The 19,698-nt window shown below is 46.5% G+C and overlaps 1 protein-coding gene across 1 annotated transcript; it reads left to right on the forward strand.

The window, feature by feature from the left end:
• Positions 1-17,876: 17,876 nt before the first annotated feature.
• LOC123448325 lies at positions 17,877-19,329 on the forward strand. The gene has a single exon (XM_045125163.1). The coding sequence runs from the start codon at positions 18,295-18,297 to the stop codon at positions 19,327-19,329; it is 1,035 nt and encodes a 344-aa protein (XP_044981098.1). The 5' UTR covers positions 17,877-18,294.
• Positions 19,330-19,698: the final 369 nt, after the last annotated feature.

Raw genomic sequence — 19,698 nt, forward strand, 5'->3', positions numbered from 1 at the left:
CATTAGAGACAACCGCACTCACTTTAAATAGGGCACCGCGTATTTCCGTTGAGATGACACAGTATAGACTGAGGTTTAGAGAAATCTAAACTGTCGTTTCTTGAAAGTTTGGGGTTTCGACACTTATGTGAAAAAGTTTCAGTCTGATAAGCTCGAACACAAAGCGGATAAATGCATCTTCATAGGATATCCAAAACAGTTGGGTACATCTCCTATCTCAGATCCGAAAGCAAAGTGTTTGTTTCTAGAAATGGATCCTTTCTCGAGGAAAGGTTTCTCTCGAAATAATTGAGTGGGAGGATAGTAGAACTTGATGAGGTTATTGAACCATCACTTCAACCAGTGTGTAGCAGGGCGCAGGAAGTTGTTCATGTGGCGCCTACACCAATTGAAGTGGAAGCTGATGATGATGATCATTGAGCTTCGAATCAAGTTACTACAAACCTCGTAGGTCGACAAGGTCGCGTACTGCTGCAGAGTAGTACGGTAACCCTGTCTTGGAGGTCATGTTGTTGAGCAACAGTGAACCTACGAGTTATGGAGAAAGCGATGGTGGGCCCAGATTCCGACAAATGGCTGGAAGCCATGAAATCCGAGAGAGGATCCATGTGTGAAAACAAAGTGTAGACTTTGGTAGAACTACTTGATGGTCATAGGACTATTGAGTAAAAATGGATCTTTAAAAGAAGACAGACGATGATGGTGATAAGTCACTATTAAGAAAAGCTCGACTTGTCGCAAAGATGTTTTCGATAAGATCAAACAGTTGACTATGATGAGACTTTCTCACTCGTAGCGATGCTAAAAAGCTGTTAGAATTATGTTAGTTGTTGATGCATTATTTATGAAATATTGCACGTAGGATGTCAAAACATTGTTTTCTCGACGGTTTCCTTGAGCAAACATTGTATGTGATACAACCAGAAGGTTTTGTCGATCCTAAAGATACTAGCAAGTATGCAAGCTCCAGTGATCCTTCAATGGACTGGTGCAAGCATCTCGGAGTTGGAATATACACTTTGATGAGATGATCAAAGATTTTGGGTTTGTACAAGGTTTATGAGAAACTTGTATTTCCAAAGAAGTGAGTGGGAGCACTATAGAATTTCTGATAGGTATATGTGGTTGACATATTGTGGATCAGAAGTAATGTAGAATTTCTGTAAAGCATACAAGGTTGTTTGAAAGAAGTTTTCAAAGGAGTACCTGGATTACGCTACTTGAACGTTGAGCATCAAAGATCTATGGAGATAGATCGAAAGCGCTTAATAGAAGTTTCAACAAGATGCATGCCTTGACAAGTTTTTGAAAGAGTTCAAAATAGACCAGCAAAGAAGGAGTTCTTGGTTGCGTTGTGAGGTGTGAATTTGAGTAAGACTCAAAACCCGACCATGGCAGAATAAAGAGAATAGACGAAGGTCGTCTTCTTTGCCTTAGCCGTAGAATCTAAAGTATGCCATGCTGTGTACCGCACCTGAAGTGTGCCTTGACTCAAAGTATGTTGAGAGGTACAGAGAGTGATCCATAATTGAATCACTAGCAGCGGTCGAAATTTATCCTTAGTAACTAATGGACTAAGGAATTTTTCTCGATTATGGAGGTGGTTAAAGAGTTTGTCGTAAAGGGTTACGTCAATGCAAGCTTTGACACTAATCCGGATAACTATGAGTAGTGAAACGGATTCGTATAGTAGAGTAGATATTTGGAGCATTTCCGAATAGCACGTAGTAGCAGCATCTATAAGATGACATAAAGATTTGTAAAGAACGCACGAATCTGAAAGTTTCAGAACCGTTGACTAAAACCTCTCTCACGAGCAAGACGTGATCAGACCCCATAACTATATGGGTGTTGGATTCGTTGGAATCACATGGTGATGTGAACTAGATTATTGACTCTAGTGCAAGTGGGAGACTGTTGGAAATATGCCCTAGAGGCAATAATAAATTAGTTATTATTATATTTCTTAGTTCATGATAATTGTTTATTATCCATGCTATAATTGTATTGATTGGAAACACAATACTTGTGTGGATACATAGACAAAACACTGTCCCTAGTAAGCCTCTAGTTGACTAGCTCGTTGATCAAAGATGGTCAAGGTTTCCTGGCCATAGGCAAGTGTTGTCACTTGATAACGGGATCACATCATTAGGAGAATCATGTGATGGACTAGACCCAAACTAATAGACGTAGCATGTTGATCGTGTCATTTTGTTGCTACTGTTTTCTGCGTGTCAAGTATTTGTTCCTATGACCATGAGATCATATAACTCACGGACACCGGAGGAATGCTTTGTGTGTATCAAACGTCGCAACGTAACTGGGTGACTATAAAGATGCTCTACAGGTATCTCCGAAGGTGTTCGTTGAGTTAGTATAGATCGAGACTGGGATTTGTCACTCCGTGTGACGGAGAGGTATCTCGGGGCCCACTCGGTAATACAACATCACACACAAGCCTTGCAAGCAATGTAACTTAATGTAAGTTGCGGGATCTTGTATTACGGAACGAGTAAAGAGACTTGCCGGTAAACGAGATTGAAATAGGTATGCGGATACTAACGATCGAATCTCGGGCAAGTAACATACCGAAGGACAAAGGGAATGACATACGGGATTATATGAATCCTTGGCACTGAGGTTCAAACGATAAGATCTTCATAGAATATGTAGGATCCAATATGGGCATCCAGGTCCCGCTATTGGATATTGACCGAGGAGTCTCTCGGGTCATGTCTACATAGTTCTCGAACCCGCAGGGTCTGCACACTTAAGGTTCGACGTTGTTTTATGCGTATTTGAGTTATATGGTTGGTTACCGAATGTTGTTCGGAGTCCCGGATGAGATCACGAACGTCACGAGGGTTTCCGGAATGGTCCGGAAACGAAGATTGATATATAGGATGACCTCATTTGGTTACCGGAAGGTTTTCGTGCATTACCGGAAAAGTTTCGGGCTCATAGGTAGTGTACCGGGAGTGCCGGGAGGGGTGCCGGGGACCATCGGGAGGGGTGTCACGCCCCAAGGGGTCTCATGGTCTATGGGAAGAGATAAACCAGCCCCTAGTGGGCTGGAATAAGTTCCCACTAAGGCCCATAAGGTTTGAGAAGGAAAAAACACAAGGTGGAAAGAGTTTCCAAGTGGGAAGGTGGAATCCTACTCCAAGTAGGATTGGAGTAGGACTCCTCCACCTCCAATTTCGGCCAAACCTTTAGGTTTTGAGGCTGCCTCCTCCCCTCCCTCCCACCTATATATACGGAGGTTTTAGGGCTGGTTTGAGACGACTTTTCCACGGCAGCCCGACCACATACCTCCACGGTTTTTCCTCTAGATCGCGTTTCTGCAGAGCTCGGGCGGAGCCCTGCTGAGACAAGGTCATCACCAACCTCCGGAGCGCCGTCACGCTGCCGGAGAACTCTTCTACCTCTCCGTCTCTCTTGCTGGATCAAGAAGGCCGAGATCATCGTCGAGCTGTACGTGTGCTGAACGCGGAGGTGCCGTCCGTTCGGTACTAGATCGTGGGACTGATCGCGGGATTGTTCGCGGGGCGGATCGAGGGACGTGAGGACGTTCCACTACATCAACCGCGTTCACTAACGCTTCTGCTGTACGATCTACAAGGGTACGTAGATCACTCATCCCCTCTCGTAGATGGACATCACCATGATAGGTCTTCGTGCGCGTAGGAAAATTTTTGTTTCCCATGCGACGTTCCCCAACATGAACATGGTTGAGGGAGCATCAAAACTCGACCCAAGACCCCAAAACACTTCGCTATATCCCACGAAACTCTCTCTAAATGATAAAAACACTGAGTTTTTGCGGCGTCTCGATAATCGTGCACAGGGTTAATGGAGAATCAAAAATCAACCCGGGATCCCCAAAACAGTGCGATATAGCCCACGAAACTGGCCCGAAATGACAAAAACACCGAGTTTTTGCGATGTCTCATTAGCTGCGCACATGGTTCACGGATCATCATAAATCAACCCGGGACCCCCAAAACAGTGCGTTATAGCCCATGAAACTAGCCCGAAACAACAAAAACAACGTGTTTGTCTAACGTCTCGATAGTCGTGCACAAGGTTCATGGAGCATCAAAAATCGAACTAGAACCCCAAACATTGGGCTATAGCCCACGAAACTGGCATGAAACGACAAAAAACAACGACTTGTGCAATATCTCGATAGCCGTGCACAGGGTTCATGCTGAATCAAAAATCGAATCGGGACCCGAAAACGGTGCACTATAGCCCACGAAACTCGCCCGAAACGAAAAAAATAATGAGTTTTTGCGACGACTCAATAACCATGCAAAGGGTTCATGGATCATCAAGAATCGACCCGGGACCCAAAACCAGTGCGCTATGGCCCACGGAATAGGCTTGAAATGACAAAAACAACGATTTTTGAGATGTCTCGATAGCTATGCACAGGGTTCATGGAGCATCAAAAATTGATCCAGGCCCCAAAACAGTGTGCTAGCCCAAGAAAGTGGCCCGAAACGACAAAAACACCAAGTTTTTGCGACGTCTCGATAGCCGTGCACACGGTTCATGGAGCATCAAAAATCGATTCGGGACACCAAAACAGTGCGCTATAGCCGACGAAACTTGCCCGAAACGACAAAAACAACGAGTTTTTGCGACGTCTCGATAGCCATCCCATTGTTCATGCAGCATCAAAAATCAATCACGGACCTAAAAACAATGCGCTATAGCCCACGAAAGTGGCTGAAACGACAAAAACACCTAGTTTTTTTTTGTCTCGATAGCTATGCACAGAGTTCATGGAGCATAAAAATGGATCCAGGCTCCAAAACAATGCGCTATAGCCCACGAAAGTGGCCCGAAACGACAAAAACACAAGTTTTTGTGATATCTCGATAGTCGTGCACACGGTTCATGGAGCATCGAAAATTGATCCGTGACCCCAAAACAGTGCGTTATAGCCCACAAAACTGGCCCGAAATGACAAAAACAATGAGTTTTTGTGACGTCTCGATATCTATGCATAGGGTTCATGCAACATCAAAAATCGACTCGGGACCCAAACACAGTGCGCTATAGTCCACAAAATAGGCTCAAAACGACAAAAACAACGAGTTTTTGCGACGTCTCAATAGCCGTGCACAGGGTTCATGGAGATCAAAAATCGACCCGGGACCTGAAAACAGTGCGCTATGGCCCACGAAATAGGCGCGAAACCACAAAAACAACGAGTTTTTTACGACATCTCGATAGTTGTCCACACGGTTCACGGAGCATCAAAAATAGATTCGGGACACCAAAAGAGTGCGCTATAGCCCACGAAACTGGCCCGAAATGACAAAACACCGAGTTTTTGCGACGTCTCGATGGCCGTGCACACGGTTCATGGAGCATCTAAAATCGATCCAGGCCCCAAAACAGTGCGCTACAGCCCAGGAAAGTGGCCGGAAACGACAAAAACACCAAGTTTTTTGCGATGTCTCGATATTTGTGCACAGAGTTCATGGAGCATCAAAAATCGATTCAGGCCCCAAAACAGTGCGCTGTAGCCCACGAAAGTGGCACGAAATGACAAAAACCCCAAGTTTTTGTGATGTCTTGATAGCCGTGCACATGGTTCATGGAGCATCAAAAATTAATCCGTGACCCAAAAGTAGTGCGTTATAGCCCACGAAACTGGCCCGAAATGACGAAAACACCAAGTTTTTCGGAGGTCTCGATACCCGTGCACATGGTTCACGCAGCATCAAAAATCTACCTGGGATCCCATAACAGTGCGCTATATCCCACGAAACTCTCCCGAAACGATAAAAACACTAAGTTTATGCTACGTCTAGATAACCGTGCACAGGGTTCATGGAGCATCAAAAATCAACCCGGAACCCAAAAATGGTGCGCCATAGCGCATGAAACTCGCCCGAAAGGACAAAAAACCCGAGTTCTCCTGAAGTCTCGATAGCCGTGCACATGATTCATGGAGCATCGAAAATCGACCCGGGACCCCAAAACAGTGCGCTATAGCCCACGAAACTAACCCGAAATGACAAAAACGATGAGCTTATGCGACGTCTCTATAGTCGTGCACATGGTTCATGGAGCATCAAAAATCGTCCTCGGACCCCAAAACAGTGCGCCATAGCCCACAAAACTCGCCCGAAACGACAAAAACAACAAGTTTTTGCTGCGTCTCGATAATCGTGCACCTGGTTCATAGAGCATAAAAAATCAACCTGGGACCCCCAAAATACTACGTCCCACGAAACAGGCCCGAAACGACAAAAACAACGTGTTTTTCCTATGTCTCGATAGTCGCGTGACGTGTTCATGGAGCATCCAAAATCGACACGGAACCCCAAATAGTGCGCTATAGCCCTCGAAACTAGATCGAACCGACAAAACACGGAGTTTTTGTGACGTCTCGATAGTCGTGCACACGGTTCACGGAGCATCAAAAATCGAATCGGGACCCCAAAATAGTGCGATATAGCCCACGAAACTCGCGAGAACGACAAAAACAACGAGTTTCTGCGACATCTCGATAGCCGTGCACACGGTTCATGGAGCATCAAAAATCGACCCGGGACCCCAAAACACTGCGTTATAGCTGACGAAACTCGCTCGAAACGACAAAACAATGAGTTTTTGCGATGTCTTGATAACCGTGCAAAGGGTTCATGGATCATCAATAATCGACCCGGGACCCCAAAACAGTGCGCTATGGCCCACGAAATAGGCTTGAAACGACAAAACAACGATTTTTGTGACGTCTCGATAGCCGTGCACAGGGATCATGGAGGATCAAAAATCAATCCGGAACCCCCAAACAGTGCGCTATAGCCCATGAAATAGGCTCGAAATGACAAAAACACCAAGTTTTTGCGATGTTTCAATAGCCGTGCACACGGTTCATGGAGCATCAAAAATCACGCTCGGACCACAAAACAGTGCGCTATAGCCCACGAAATAGGCTCAAAACGACAAAACATCGATTTTTTGCGACATCTTGATAGTCGTGCACACGGTTCATGGAGCAACAAAAATCGACACGGGACCCCGAAACAATGCGCAACCTACGAAACTAGCCCGAAATGACAAAAACAACGTGTTTTTGCGACGTCTCGATAACCGTTCATAGGGTTCATGGAGCATCAAAAATTGACTCGAGACCCCAAAACAGTGCGCTATAGCCCATGAAACTCGCCCGAAACGACAAAAACAGCGAGTTTTTGCGACGTCTCGATAGCGATGCATAGGGTTCATGGAGCATCAAAAATCGACCAGGGACCCAAAACAATGCGCTATAGCCCACGAAACTGGCCTGAAATGACAAAAACAACGAGTTTTTGTGAGGTTGCACAAGGTTCATGGAGCATCAAAAATCGATCCACGCCCCAAAACAATGCGCTATTGCCCATGAAAGTGCCGGAAACGACAAAAACACCGAGTTTTTCTGCGATGTCTCGATAGGTGTGCACAGAGTTCATGCAGCATAAAAATTCAATCCAGGCCCCAAAACAGTGCGCTATAGCCCACGAAAGTGGCGTGAAACGACAAAAACACCAAGTTTTTGTGATGTCTCGATAGCCGAGCACAGGGTTCATGGAGCATCAAAAATTGATCCGTGACCCCGAAATAGTGCGTTATAGCCCACGAAACTGGCCCAAAATGACAAAAACAACGAGTTTTGCAACATCTCGATAGCCGTGCACACGGTTCATGGAGCATCAAAAATCGACCCGGGTGTCCAAAACAATGCGCTATACCCCACGAAACTAGCCTAAAACGACAAAAACTATGAGTTTTTGCGACGTCTCGATAGCCGTGCACAAGGTTTGTGGAGCATCGAAAATGGACCCGGGACCCCAAAACAGTGCGCTATAGCCCACGAAACTGACCCGAAATGAAAAAACAACGAGCTTTTGCGACGTCTCTATAGCCGTGCACATGGTTCATGAAGCATCAAAAATCGACCCGGAACCCCAAAACACCGCGTTATAGCCCTCAAATAAGCTCGAAACGACAAAAACACCAAGATTTTGCGATGTCTCGATAGCCATGCAAACAGTTCATGGAGCATCAAAAATCGACCCGGGACCCCGAAACAGTACGATATAGCCCACGAAAGCGGCCCGAAACGACAAAAACACCGAGTTTTGGGATGTCTCGATAGGCGTGCACAGGGTTCATGGAGGATAAAAATCGACCTCGGGCCCCAAAACAGTGGGTTATAGCCCACGAAACTGGCCTCAAATGACAAGAACACCGAGTTTTTCCGATATCTCGATAGTCGTGCACACGGTTCATGCAGCATCAAAATTCAACCCGGAAACCCAAAACAGTGCGTCATAGCGCATGAAACTGGCCCGAAAGGACAAAAACCCCGAATTTTCGTGACGTCTCGATAGCCCTGCACAGGGCTCATGGAGCATCGAAAATCGACCCGGGACCCCAAAAGAATGCGTTATAGCCCACGAAACTGACCCGAAATGACAAAAACAATGAGCTTCTACGATGTCTCTATAGTCGTGCACATGGTTCATAGAGCATCAAAAATCGTCATGGGACCCCCAAAAAAGTACGCTATAGCCCACGAAACTCGCCCGAAACGACAATAACAACGAGGTTTTGCGACGTCTCGATAGTCGTGCACATGGTTCATAGAGCATAAAAAATCAACCTCGAACCCCCAAAATAGTGCGTCCCTCGAAACTGACCCGAAACGACAAAAACAACGTGGTTTTTCCTATTTCTCGATAGTCGTGCGAAGGGTTAATGGAGCATCCAAAATCGACCCGGAACCTCAAGTAGTGCGCTATAGCCCACGAAACTAGCTCGAAACGACAAAAACACAAAGTTTTTGTGACATCTCGATAGCCGTGAACAGGGTTTACGGTGCATAAAAAATCAACCCGGGACCCCCAAAACAGTGCGTTATGCCCACGAAACATGCCGAAATGACAAAACAACGAGTTTTTGCAACGTCTCGATAGTTGAGTTTTTGCGACGACTCAATAACCATGCAAAGGGTTCATGGATCATCAAGAATCGACCCGGGACCCAAAACCAGTGCGCTATGGCTCACGAAATAGGCTTGAAATGACAAAAACAACGATTTTTTTGAGACGTCTCGATAGCTATGCACAGGGTTCATGGAGCATCAAAAATTGATCCAGGCCCCAAAACAGTGTGCTAGCCCTAGAAAGTGGCCCGAAACGACAAAAACACCAAGTTTTTGCGACGTCTCGATAGTCGTGCACATGGTTCATGGAGCATCAAAAATCGATTCGGGACACCAAAAACAGTGCGCTATAGCCGACAAAACTTGCCCGAAGCGACAAAAACAATGAGTTTTTGCGACGTCTCGATAGCCATGCACATTGTTCATGCAGCATCAAAAATCAATCACGGACCTAAAAACAATGCGCTATAGCCCACGAAAGTGGCCGGAAACGACAAAAACACCTAGTTTTTTTCGATGTCTCGATAGCTGTGCACAGAGTTCATGGAGCATAAAAAATGGATCCAGGCTCCAAAACAACGCGCTATAGCCCACGAAAGTGGCCCGAAACGACAAAAACACAAGTTTTTGTGATATCTCGATAGTCGTGCACACGGTTCATGGAGCATCGAAAATTGATCCGTGACCCCAAAACAGTGCATTATAGCCCACAAAACTGACCCGAAATGATAAAAACAATGAGTTTTTGTGACGTCTCGATATCCGCGCATAGGGTTCATGCAACATCAAAAATCGACTCGGGACCCAAACACGGTCCACAAAATAGGCTCAAAACGACAAAAACAACGAGTTTTTGCGACGTCTCGATAGTCGTGCATGGGGTTCACGAAGATCAAAAATCGACCCGGGACCCGAAAATAGTGCGCTATGGCCACGAAATAGGCGCGAAACGACAAAAACAACGAGTTTTTTACGATGTCTTGATAGTCGTGCACACGGTTCATGGAGCATCAAAAATATATTCCGGACACCAAAAGAGTGCGCTATAGCCGACGAAACTCGCCCAAAACGACAAAAAAGCACGAGTTATTGCGACGTCTCGATAGCCATGCATAGGGTTCATGGAGCATCAAAATCGACTAGGGACCCCAAAACAATGCGCCCATGAAACTGGCACAGGGTTCATGGAGCATCTAAAATTGATCCAGACCCCAAAACAGTGCGCTATAGCCCACGAAAGTGGCCGGAAACAACAAAAACACCGAGTTTTTTGTGATGTCTCGATATTTGTGCAGAGAGTTCATGGAGCATCAAAAATCGATACAGGCCCCAAAACAGTGCGCTATAGCCCACGAAAGAGGCACGAAATGACAAAAATCCCAAGTTTTTGTGATGTCTTGATAGTCGTGCACATGGTTCATGGAGCATCAAAAGTTGATCCGTGACCCAAAAGCAGTGCGTTATAGCCCATGAAACTGGCCCGAAATGACAAAAACACCAAGTTTTTCGGAGGTCTCGATACCCGTGCACATGGTTCACGAAGCATCAAAAATCGACCTGGGACCCCATAACAGTGCGCTATATCCCACGAAACTCTCCCGAAACAATAATAACACTGAGTTTTTGCGACATCTAGATAACCATGCACAGGATTCATGGAGCATCAAAAATCAACCCGGAACCCCAAACTGGTGCGCCATAGCGCATGAAACTGGCCCGAAAGGACAAAAACCCTAAGTTTTCGTGAAGTCTCGATAGCCGTGCACATGGTCATGGAGCATCGAAAATCGACCCGGGACCCCAAAACAGTGTGTTATAGCCACGGAACTGACCCGAAATGACAAAAATGATGAGCTTCTGCGACGTCTCTATAGTCGTGCACATGGTTCATGGAGCATCAAAAATCGTCCTCGAACCCCAAAACAGTGCGCTATAGCTCACAAAACTCGCCCGAAACGACAAAAACAACGAGTTTTTGCTACGTCTCGATAACCGTGCACCTGGTTCATAGAGCATAAAAAATCAACCTCGGACCCCCAAAATAGTGTGTCCCACGTAACTGGCCCGAAACGACAAAAACAACGTGTTTTTCCTATGTCTCGATAGTCGCGCGAAGGGTTCATGGAGCATCCAAAATCGACCCGGAACCCCAAACAGTGCGCTATAGCCCTCGAAACTAGATCGAAACAACAAAACACGGAGTTTTTGTGACGTCTCGATAGCCGTGCACACGGTTCACAGAGCATCAAAAATCGAATCAGGACCCCAAAACAGTGCACTATAGCCCACGAAACTCGCGAGAACGACAAAAACAACGAGTTTCTATGACATCTCGATAGCCGTGCACACGGTTCATGGAGCATCAAAAATCGACCCGGGACCCCAAAACACTGCGTTATAGCCGACGAAACTCGCCCGGAATGACAAAAACAATGAGATTTTGCGACATCTTGATAACCGTGCAAAGGGTTCATGGATCATCAATAATCGATCCGGGACCCGAAAACAGTGCGCTATGGCCCACGAAATAGGCTTGAAACGACAAAACAACGATTTTTTGTGACGTCTCGATAGCCGTGCACAGGGATCATGGAGCATCAAAAATCAATCCGGAATCCCAAACAGTGCGCTATAGCCCATGAAATAGGCTCGAAATGACAAAAACACAAGTGTTTGCGATGTGTCGATAGTCGTGCACACGGTTCATGGAGCATCAAAAATCACACCGGGACCCCAAAACACTGCGCTATATCCCACGAAACTCTCCCTAAACGATAAAAACGCTGAGTTTTTGCGACGTCTCGGTAATCGTGCATACGGTTCATGGAGAATCAAAAATCAACCCGGGACCCCCAAAACAGTGCGATATAGCCCACAAAACTGGCCCGAAATGACAAAAACACCGAGTTTTTGCGATGTCTCGTTAGCTGCGCACATGGTTCATGGATCATTAAAAATCAACCCGGGACCCCCAAAACAGTGCGTTATCGCCCACTAAACTAGCCCGAAACAACAAAAACAACGTGTTTGTCTAACGTCTCGATAGTCGTGCACAAGGTTCATGGAGCATCAAAAATCGAACTAGAACCCCAAACATTGGGCTATAGCCCACGAAACTGGCATGAAACAACAAAAACAACGACTTGTGCAATATCTCGATAGCCGTGCACATGGTTCATGGAGCATCGAAAATCGACCCGAGAGCCCAAAACAATGCGCTATACCCCACGAAACTGGCCCAAAATGACAAAAATAATGAGTTTTTGCGATGTCTCGATAGCCGTGCACACGGTTCATGGGACATCAAAAATCGATCCGGGACCCCAAAATAGTGCGCCACGAAACTGGCCCGAAATGACAAAAACACAGAGTTTTTGCGATGTCTGGATAGCCGCGCACAGGGTTCATGGAGCATAAAAAATCAACTCGGGACCCCAAAGTAGTGTGTTAGCTACGAAATAGGCTCGAAATGAAAAAAACGCCAAGTTTTTGCGACGTATCGACAGCCGTACGCAGGGTTCATGTAGCATCAAAAATCGATCCAGGACCCCAACAAAGTGCGCTATAGCTCAGGAAATTGGCCCGAAACGACAAAAACAACAAGTTTTTGCAATGTCTCGATAACCGTGCACAGGGTTCGTGGAGAATCGAAAGTCGACCCGGGACCCCAAAACAGTGCGCTATAGCCAACGAAACTGACCTGAAATGACAAAAACAACGAGCTTTGCGACTCTCTATAGCCGTGCACATGGTTCATGGAGCATCAAGAATCGACCCGCGACCCAAAAATAGAGCGTTATAGGCTACGAAACAGGCTCGAAACGACAAAAACACCAAGTTTTTGTGACATCTCGATAGCCGTGCACAAGGTTTAGGGAGCATAAAAAATCGACCCGGGACCCCAAACATTGGTCTATAGCCCATGAAACTAACCTGAAATGACAAAAACAACGAGTTTTTGTGACATCCCGATAGGCGTGCACAAGGTTCACGGAGCACAAAAATTGACCCGGGAGCCCAAAACAATGGGCTATCGCCCACGAAACTGGCTACAAACGACAAAAACGATGATTTTTTGCGACGTCTCGATAGTCGTGCACAGGGATCATGGAACATCAAAAATCGATCCGGAATCCCAAACAGTGCGCTATTGCCCATGAAATAGGCTCAAAATGACAAAAACACAAATTTTTGCGATGTTTCGATAGCCGTGCACACGGTTCATGGAGCATCAAAAATCACTCCCGGACCACAAAACAACCCACGAAATAGGCATGAAACAACAAAAGCAACGATTTTTTGTGACGTCTTGATACCCGTGGAAAGGGTTCATGGAGCATCAAAAATTGACCCGAGACCCCGAAACAATGCGCTATAGCCCACAAAACTGGCCCAAAATGATAAAAACAACGTGTTTTGGCGACGTCTCCATAGCCTTGCATAGGGTTCATGGAGCATCAAAAATGGACCCGGGACGCCAAAAGAGTGCGTTATAGCCCATGAAACTGGCCCGAAACGACAAAAACAACGAGTTTTTGCGACGTCTCGATAGCCGTGCGCACGGTTCATTGGGCTAAAAAACAAATCTGGACCCCCAAAACAGTGCGTTATGCCCACGAAACTGGTCTGAAACGACAAAAATCGACCCGGGACCCCAAAACAGTGCGCTATAGCCTATGAAACTGGCGTGAAACGACAAAAACAACGATTTATTGCGACGTCTCGATAGCCATACACATGGTTCACGGAGCATAAAAAATCGATCCGGGACCCCAAAATAGTGCGCTATAGCCGACGAAACTCGTCGGTAACGACAAAAACAACGAGTTTTTGCGACGTCTCGATAGCCTTGCACAAGGTTCATGGAGCATCAAAAATGGACGAGGGGCCCCAAAACACTGCACTATAGCCCACAAAACTGACCCGAAATGACAAAAACACCGAGTTTTTGTTACGTCTCGATAGTCGTGCACAGGGTTCATGGAGCATAAAAAATCGATCCAGGCCCCAAAACAGTGTGCTAGCCCACGAAAGTGGCCGAAAACGACAAAAACACCGAGTTTTTGCGACGTCTCGATAGTTGTGCACAGAGTTCATGGAGCATCAAAATTCGATATGTGACCCCAAAACAGTGTGTTATAAGTGGCCCGAAACGACTAAAACACCAAGTTTTTGTGATATCTCGATAGCCGTGCATAGGGTTGATGGAGTACATTTTTATTTCTTATAGGTTTTTAAGTATCTAACTCAAGTAACAGCCTTTAAAAACAAAGAGAAAACAAGAAAAGCAGGTTGGGGGAAGAACAGGCCGGGCCAGCCCATTATAAAATTGAAAATATATGTGAATTTGCAAAAATGTTCTTGAGTTAACAAAAAATATTGAGAAATGTTTGTGCATTTGTAAAGAATTCATTGAAAGATGATGACTAAACACATGATCATGCATAATATAATTGTAAAGGATGATGATGATGGGTTCCATCCGTCAGAATTATAGCTACTCTGACTTTGTAATGGGATACTTCACCGTACTTGAGATTTCAAGAACAAAAAAGCACAACTTGTGGTCAAACTTTAAGAGATGTCCTAGACTCCGAACCAACTGTGGTTGGATGGTTAGATGGGTTGTGGTATCCCCATTCCATCAGGATTCAAGTCTTGGTGCTCACATTTATTTCTGAATTTATTTTAAAAAAATTGTCAATACACATTCAGTGGAAAGAGACGTTTTCGTCGACGACGAGGCGCCTACGATGACTTCGTAAATCTCAATATGATACATCGGCTCAGTCTCTTAGAGGTGCCCATAGCGGTACGGTGTGCATACGTGCGTTTATAGAAAATGAGTGTATGCACGTGTATAGAAACACTTGCTTATGTACTACTGGTGCTCATATTTTTAAAAAATTATTTTAAACCTTTGAATGATGTGTGTTTAGTGGGAGAAGACATTTGCGTATGTACTACGTTCATTCATGTGTTTACAACGGTGATTTTATGCTCATTTATGTGAGCGACTTCAATTGTACTATGTAAAAAAATGACCTTGTTTGAGCAGACAGACGGGGTTTAACCGTTTCCTGGCACGTATGGGTATATATATATATATATATAGGGTCGCGTTATTCGTCACCCTGGACGAGGAATAGTTATTTTTCACCCTCCTCTATATTCACATCAATAGACCATAATTTTACGTTTTTTAAATTTTAATCTTATCTTATACGTAGAAAGAGATTGTAAAAAAAACATAGTTACTGTAAAAAATATTTTATGTCATGTAAAACTACAACTATAAAAACATAATGTAAATTATACATAAAATGTGATTTTTCTGGTCTTATGACCTATATTTTTGTATTTTTGTGTCAAATTGTTCATAGTTAATCAATATAAATGTATCTATTTGCATTTTAAATTTAATTTATTTATATTAATTAACTATAAACAATTTGACACAAGAATACAAAAATATAGGTCATAAGACCAGAAACAAAATTAGCCCATTGCAACCGGAGATACTCTCAGGATCAAATATATTATGGTGCCGTGTCAGACACTTCAAAGGCAGTCGTCTTAAGTTGGTTAGAGGACCGCAGTCCCATGCATGCATATGAAAAACTTTGACAGAATTCCGCAAATCGCAGAGGAAGAAGAAGAAGCAGCCGGTCTCCGTCTCCGGTCACACAAAGTCTGGCGCGTCTGCACGCAACAGAGCTGGCGACAACGCTAGCTGAGACCGTCTGACTTACGGACCGGGTCTATCGGTCTCTCTCACACACGGGAAAGTAGGCCGGAGATTAACTACTATCACCACCACATCATCCGTGTCACTGATCCAAAATGACAACTTACCCTGTATTTGGAAGAATTCAGAGCAGCATTAGCAGCCACGGCCGTCCTCTATTTAATTCGGTTAGGCCAAGTGAAATCAAATCGAAGCCGCCGCACCCACATGCCAATTCATTAGTACAGTAATACTAGCTCCGCCCTGGTTTACTAGTCCTTGTGTTTTGGGTCATATTTTGGTCATGCTTTAACTACTTGCTTCATCTCATTTTACAGGGTCTGTATGTAGTTTGTAGTTTTAGGTTGACAATTTAACTAGCTAAGTATGCATCATATGTGATGAAAAATATATGTTTAAAAATTCATTCGTTTAAGAATGTAATGATATATTTTCATGATATATAATGCATATTTAGTTAGTCAAATCAATGACGTAAAACCACACGCATGCCCTGTAAACAGAGGCGAAAGGAGTAGTAAGTAAAATATCAGTTATAATAAAAATATTATTATTGGAAACAACATTCAATCACGAATTCAACGATATAACTTTAGATACATATGTTAACATTTTGCTAGTTAAATATAGGATCAAATTTTAACATAAATTATGATAGCGCGCGGAGCGATCTCGACGCAGAGGGGCAACACGTGATCTGTGAGAGGTGGCGTTTGGCTCGCGAGGTGGTGGACATTGACCCGCGGCCGAGACCTGGAGCTCGAGAAAGGCGATGACAGCGGTCCGAACAGGGGGAGGGGGGTTTCTGGATCAAGGGTGATAGTGATGAATACATGGCGGACTGGGCTAAGGTTTTGGGAAGGCGACACCGGATTTTATAGCTGAGTTGGGCCAATCAGCCAGTGGCCAGTTGGTAGGCCATGAAAGCGGGAGGGGAGCAGTCTACCGACCTTTTCTTTTTCCTCAAAATATCATTTCTCAAAACTAAAAGATAGACGAGTAAAGTCTATTTTAAACCTTTAATTTATACGGTTAGTTGAAATCAAACCTCAACCTTTCAATTCCTGAAATCGACACTCTATACTACTTGATCCCGGTTAATCTTAACCTTCAAACTGCTTGGCGCACCGGGAAGAGGTTCATCCCTCCCGGAATCACAGACTGCTCCCACTGACATATCCTACCCTACATGTCATATCCATCTTCCTCCCAATCTTTTTCTCTCTCATTCTCCTAAAATCAGCGTGGGATCTAATCCATTGCCTCCAACACCAAGGCGGCCAGGCACCTCAACTCCATTGACACTAGGCTTGAGCACATCGAGTCGCTCGCATCCGCCTGCTCCACCTCGTGTCCGCGGCAGCGCCGCCTGCTGCGACGGCTATGTTTATAGCCCCATAAACTCACAAACAAATTATGTGCTAACTTAGGAATCGATCCACTTGCTTGCTTAGGTTAGCTTCTTGCACTTGCAGGTCTCGCTGAAGCTATAGAAATCCCATTCGAGCCTGGCACATTCAGCAAGCAGAACAACGTTGGCCAGGGGAAGGTACTCGAACATATTGACGGTGACGAATCACTCCTTGGTCCTCACCGTTGGCTCGACCTCCGTGACGGCGTGAGGATCCAGATGCTGCACTTGGCGTGAACATATTGCAGGACCACACAATAAGTGAAAGAAGCGATATGTCGTGGGCCTTACACGGAGAAGGACACCTGCGAGCAAAAAGAAATGAGGAAGATGGACGGAAGAAGATGAATATGACAAGTAGGACCACCCAATAAGTGAAAGAAGCGATAATCCTGGTCGGGATCGAGCTTTTTTCGATGCGTCGAACTACAAACTGTCTATGGCCAGTTATGGGTTAAAATTAACCGATCACACAAGGTATCAACTCCAAGGATTAATTAGGAGTTCGAGGATTGATTCGGACGGGTTCTATTGGTTCAAGGTATTTTTCAGACTTTACTCAAAATAGGCTAGAGAGCAAACATGGACACACACGAGAATGGAGCTCCCGAACACCATGACGGCCATTTTTTTGAAAATAATTCAAAATTTAAACTTTTGGATTTCAAAAAAATATGAAAAAATTATGCAAGTAAACAAGAATGTTATGTATATGTGCGTAAAATTTCAGGATGAGAAATGTTGAAATACGATCTATACAAAAAAGATAAATTCATGACCTGAAAGGATGAATAGTATCGTATGTTAAAAACCTTCAGATTTGTTTTTTTTACACAACACTCGTTTCAACATATTTTGCACTGAAACGCCCTCACATATCTCTGTTTTAATACTCGGCGTCCATGACATGTGCAGCAGTCCCTTGACGTTGAGAGATGGCCATGTTAATGTCATGGATATTCCCTTGCTCGTTCGCTCGCTGCCTATAATCAGTAAACATCGGACCGTCGTCGTCTTCCGCCGGCCGCTCGTGTTCATAAATTGCCGCCGGCAGCTTTCCTCCCCCATTTATAGTACACTACGCCTCTCCTAGGTCTAGGTAGACGGCGACTGTTGACGGTCTTGAGATTTTCTCCTACCTACCTGCCTACGCATTCGCCATCGTCTTGCTAGGCTCCGACCATGCGGAAGGACTTCTCCTGCTTCCGCGACGGCGCGGTCACCACCCTCGCCGTCGCCGAGCCGGGCTCCCCCGCCGACCGCCTCGACCGCTCGCTCCAGGCCGCCACCGCCTGCGTCTACCGGGTCGCGCTGCTGGCGGCCTCGCGCAAGGACCTGCTCGTCACCGTCACCTGGACCCGCCGGTCCGTGGTCTCCGTCGCCGATGCCGCTGCCGCCGGGGCCACCGGGCTCTCCGTCGCCGTCGAGGAAGTCCAGGCCGAGGCCCCCCCGAAGCAGAAGCTCCTCCCCTCGCCCGCGACGCCGAGGAGGTCGGCGGTGGTGAAGCCCGCGGCCGCGGGGACCGCGCAGCAGCGGGTCATGCACCTGATGCAGAAGAAGCGCGGGACCAGGTCGTTCGTCACGGAGGGCGGCACGGCCGTGGCCGTGCACTGGGACACGTCGGAGGCCAAGTACGCGGCGGCCTCGCCGGAGCCCTGCGGCGGGGAGTACCACCTGGCCGTGGTGGCCGACGCGGAGCTCGCGCTGCTCCTCGGCGCCGGTGCCGCGCGGGAGGAGCTGTCCCGCCGGTCCGGCGCGCGCCCGCGCGCGGTCCTGGTGAGCCGGCGCGAGCAGCTCCGTGCGTCGGCCGCGGAGGCGTCGGTGGCGCACAGCACGCGGTGCCGGTTCCGGGACGGCGGGGCGGAGCACGAGGTGACGGTGCGGTGCCGCGGGGACCGGCGGGGCGAGCAGCAGCAGGAGGGGGAGGTGGCGGTGAGCGTGGACGGGAAGAGCATCGTGGAGGCGCGGCGCGTGGGGTGGAACTTCCGCGGCAACCGCACGGCCGTGCTGGGCGACGGCGCCGTGGTGGAGGTGATGTGGGACGTGCACGACTGGTGGTTCTCCGGCGCGAGAACCGGCGGCGCGGCGCAGTTCATGGTGAAGGCGCGCGGGCCCGGCCCCGCGGACGGCGGGCGGGTGTGGATGGACGAGGAGCTGGCCAGCAAGGGCCAGCCCCCCGACGGCTTCTTCCTCCACATGCAGTGCTACCGCCGGTGACCACCCCGCCACCGACGGCTTCTTCCTCCCTCTCCCATTGTAATTGTAATGTGATTGTATGTACAACTCCAGTGGCCGTGGTTCTTGTTCCGTCGAACAAAACAAAACAGAACAAAGTAATTAATTAAGGTTCCCGACGTTGATAGTTCATCGTCGTCGTCACCGGTGATTTGACTTTGGTGGCACATATTTTTAGAACATGGATCGACAGGGAAATCACCATCAGCATCATCATTAGGCTTCCAAATGGCGTGGATCGATCGATGGATCTGCTAACATGATCTACTCCGATTCATTCCAGGGGGGTGGTGTGTTTGGCCGGGAAAGGGGTTGGGCTGCCAGCATTGCAACACCGGTTGTGGTTGACTG

The sequence above is a fragment of the Hordeum vulgare genome, chromosome 4H (assembly GCF_904849725.1).
Source record: "Hordeum vulgare subsp. vulgare chromosome 4H, MorexV3_pseudomolecules_assembly, whole genome shotgun sequence".
Lineage (NCBI taxonomy): Eukaryota > Viridiplantae > Streptophyta > Magnoliopsida > Poales > Poaceae > Hordeum > Hordeum vulgare.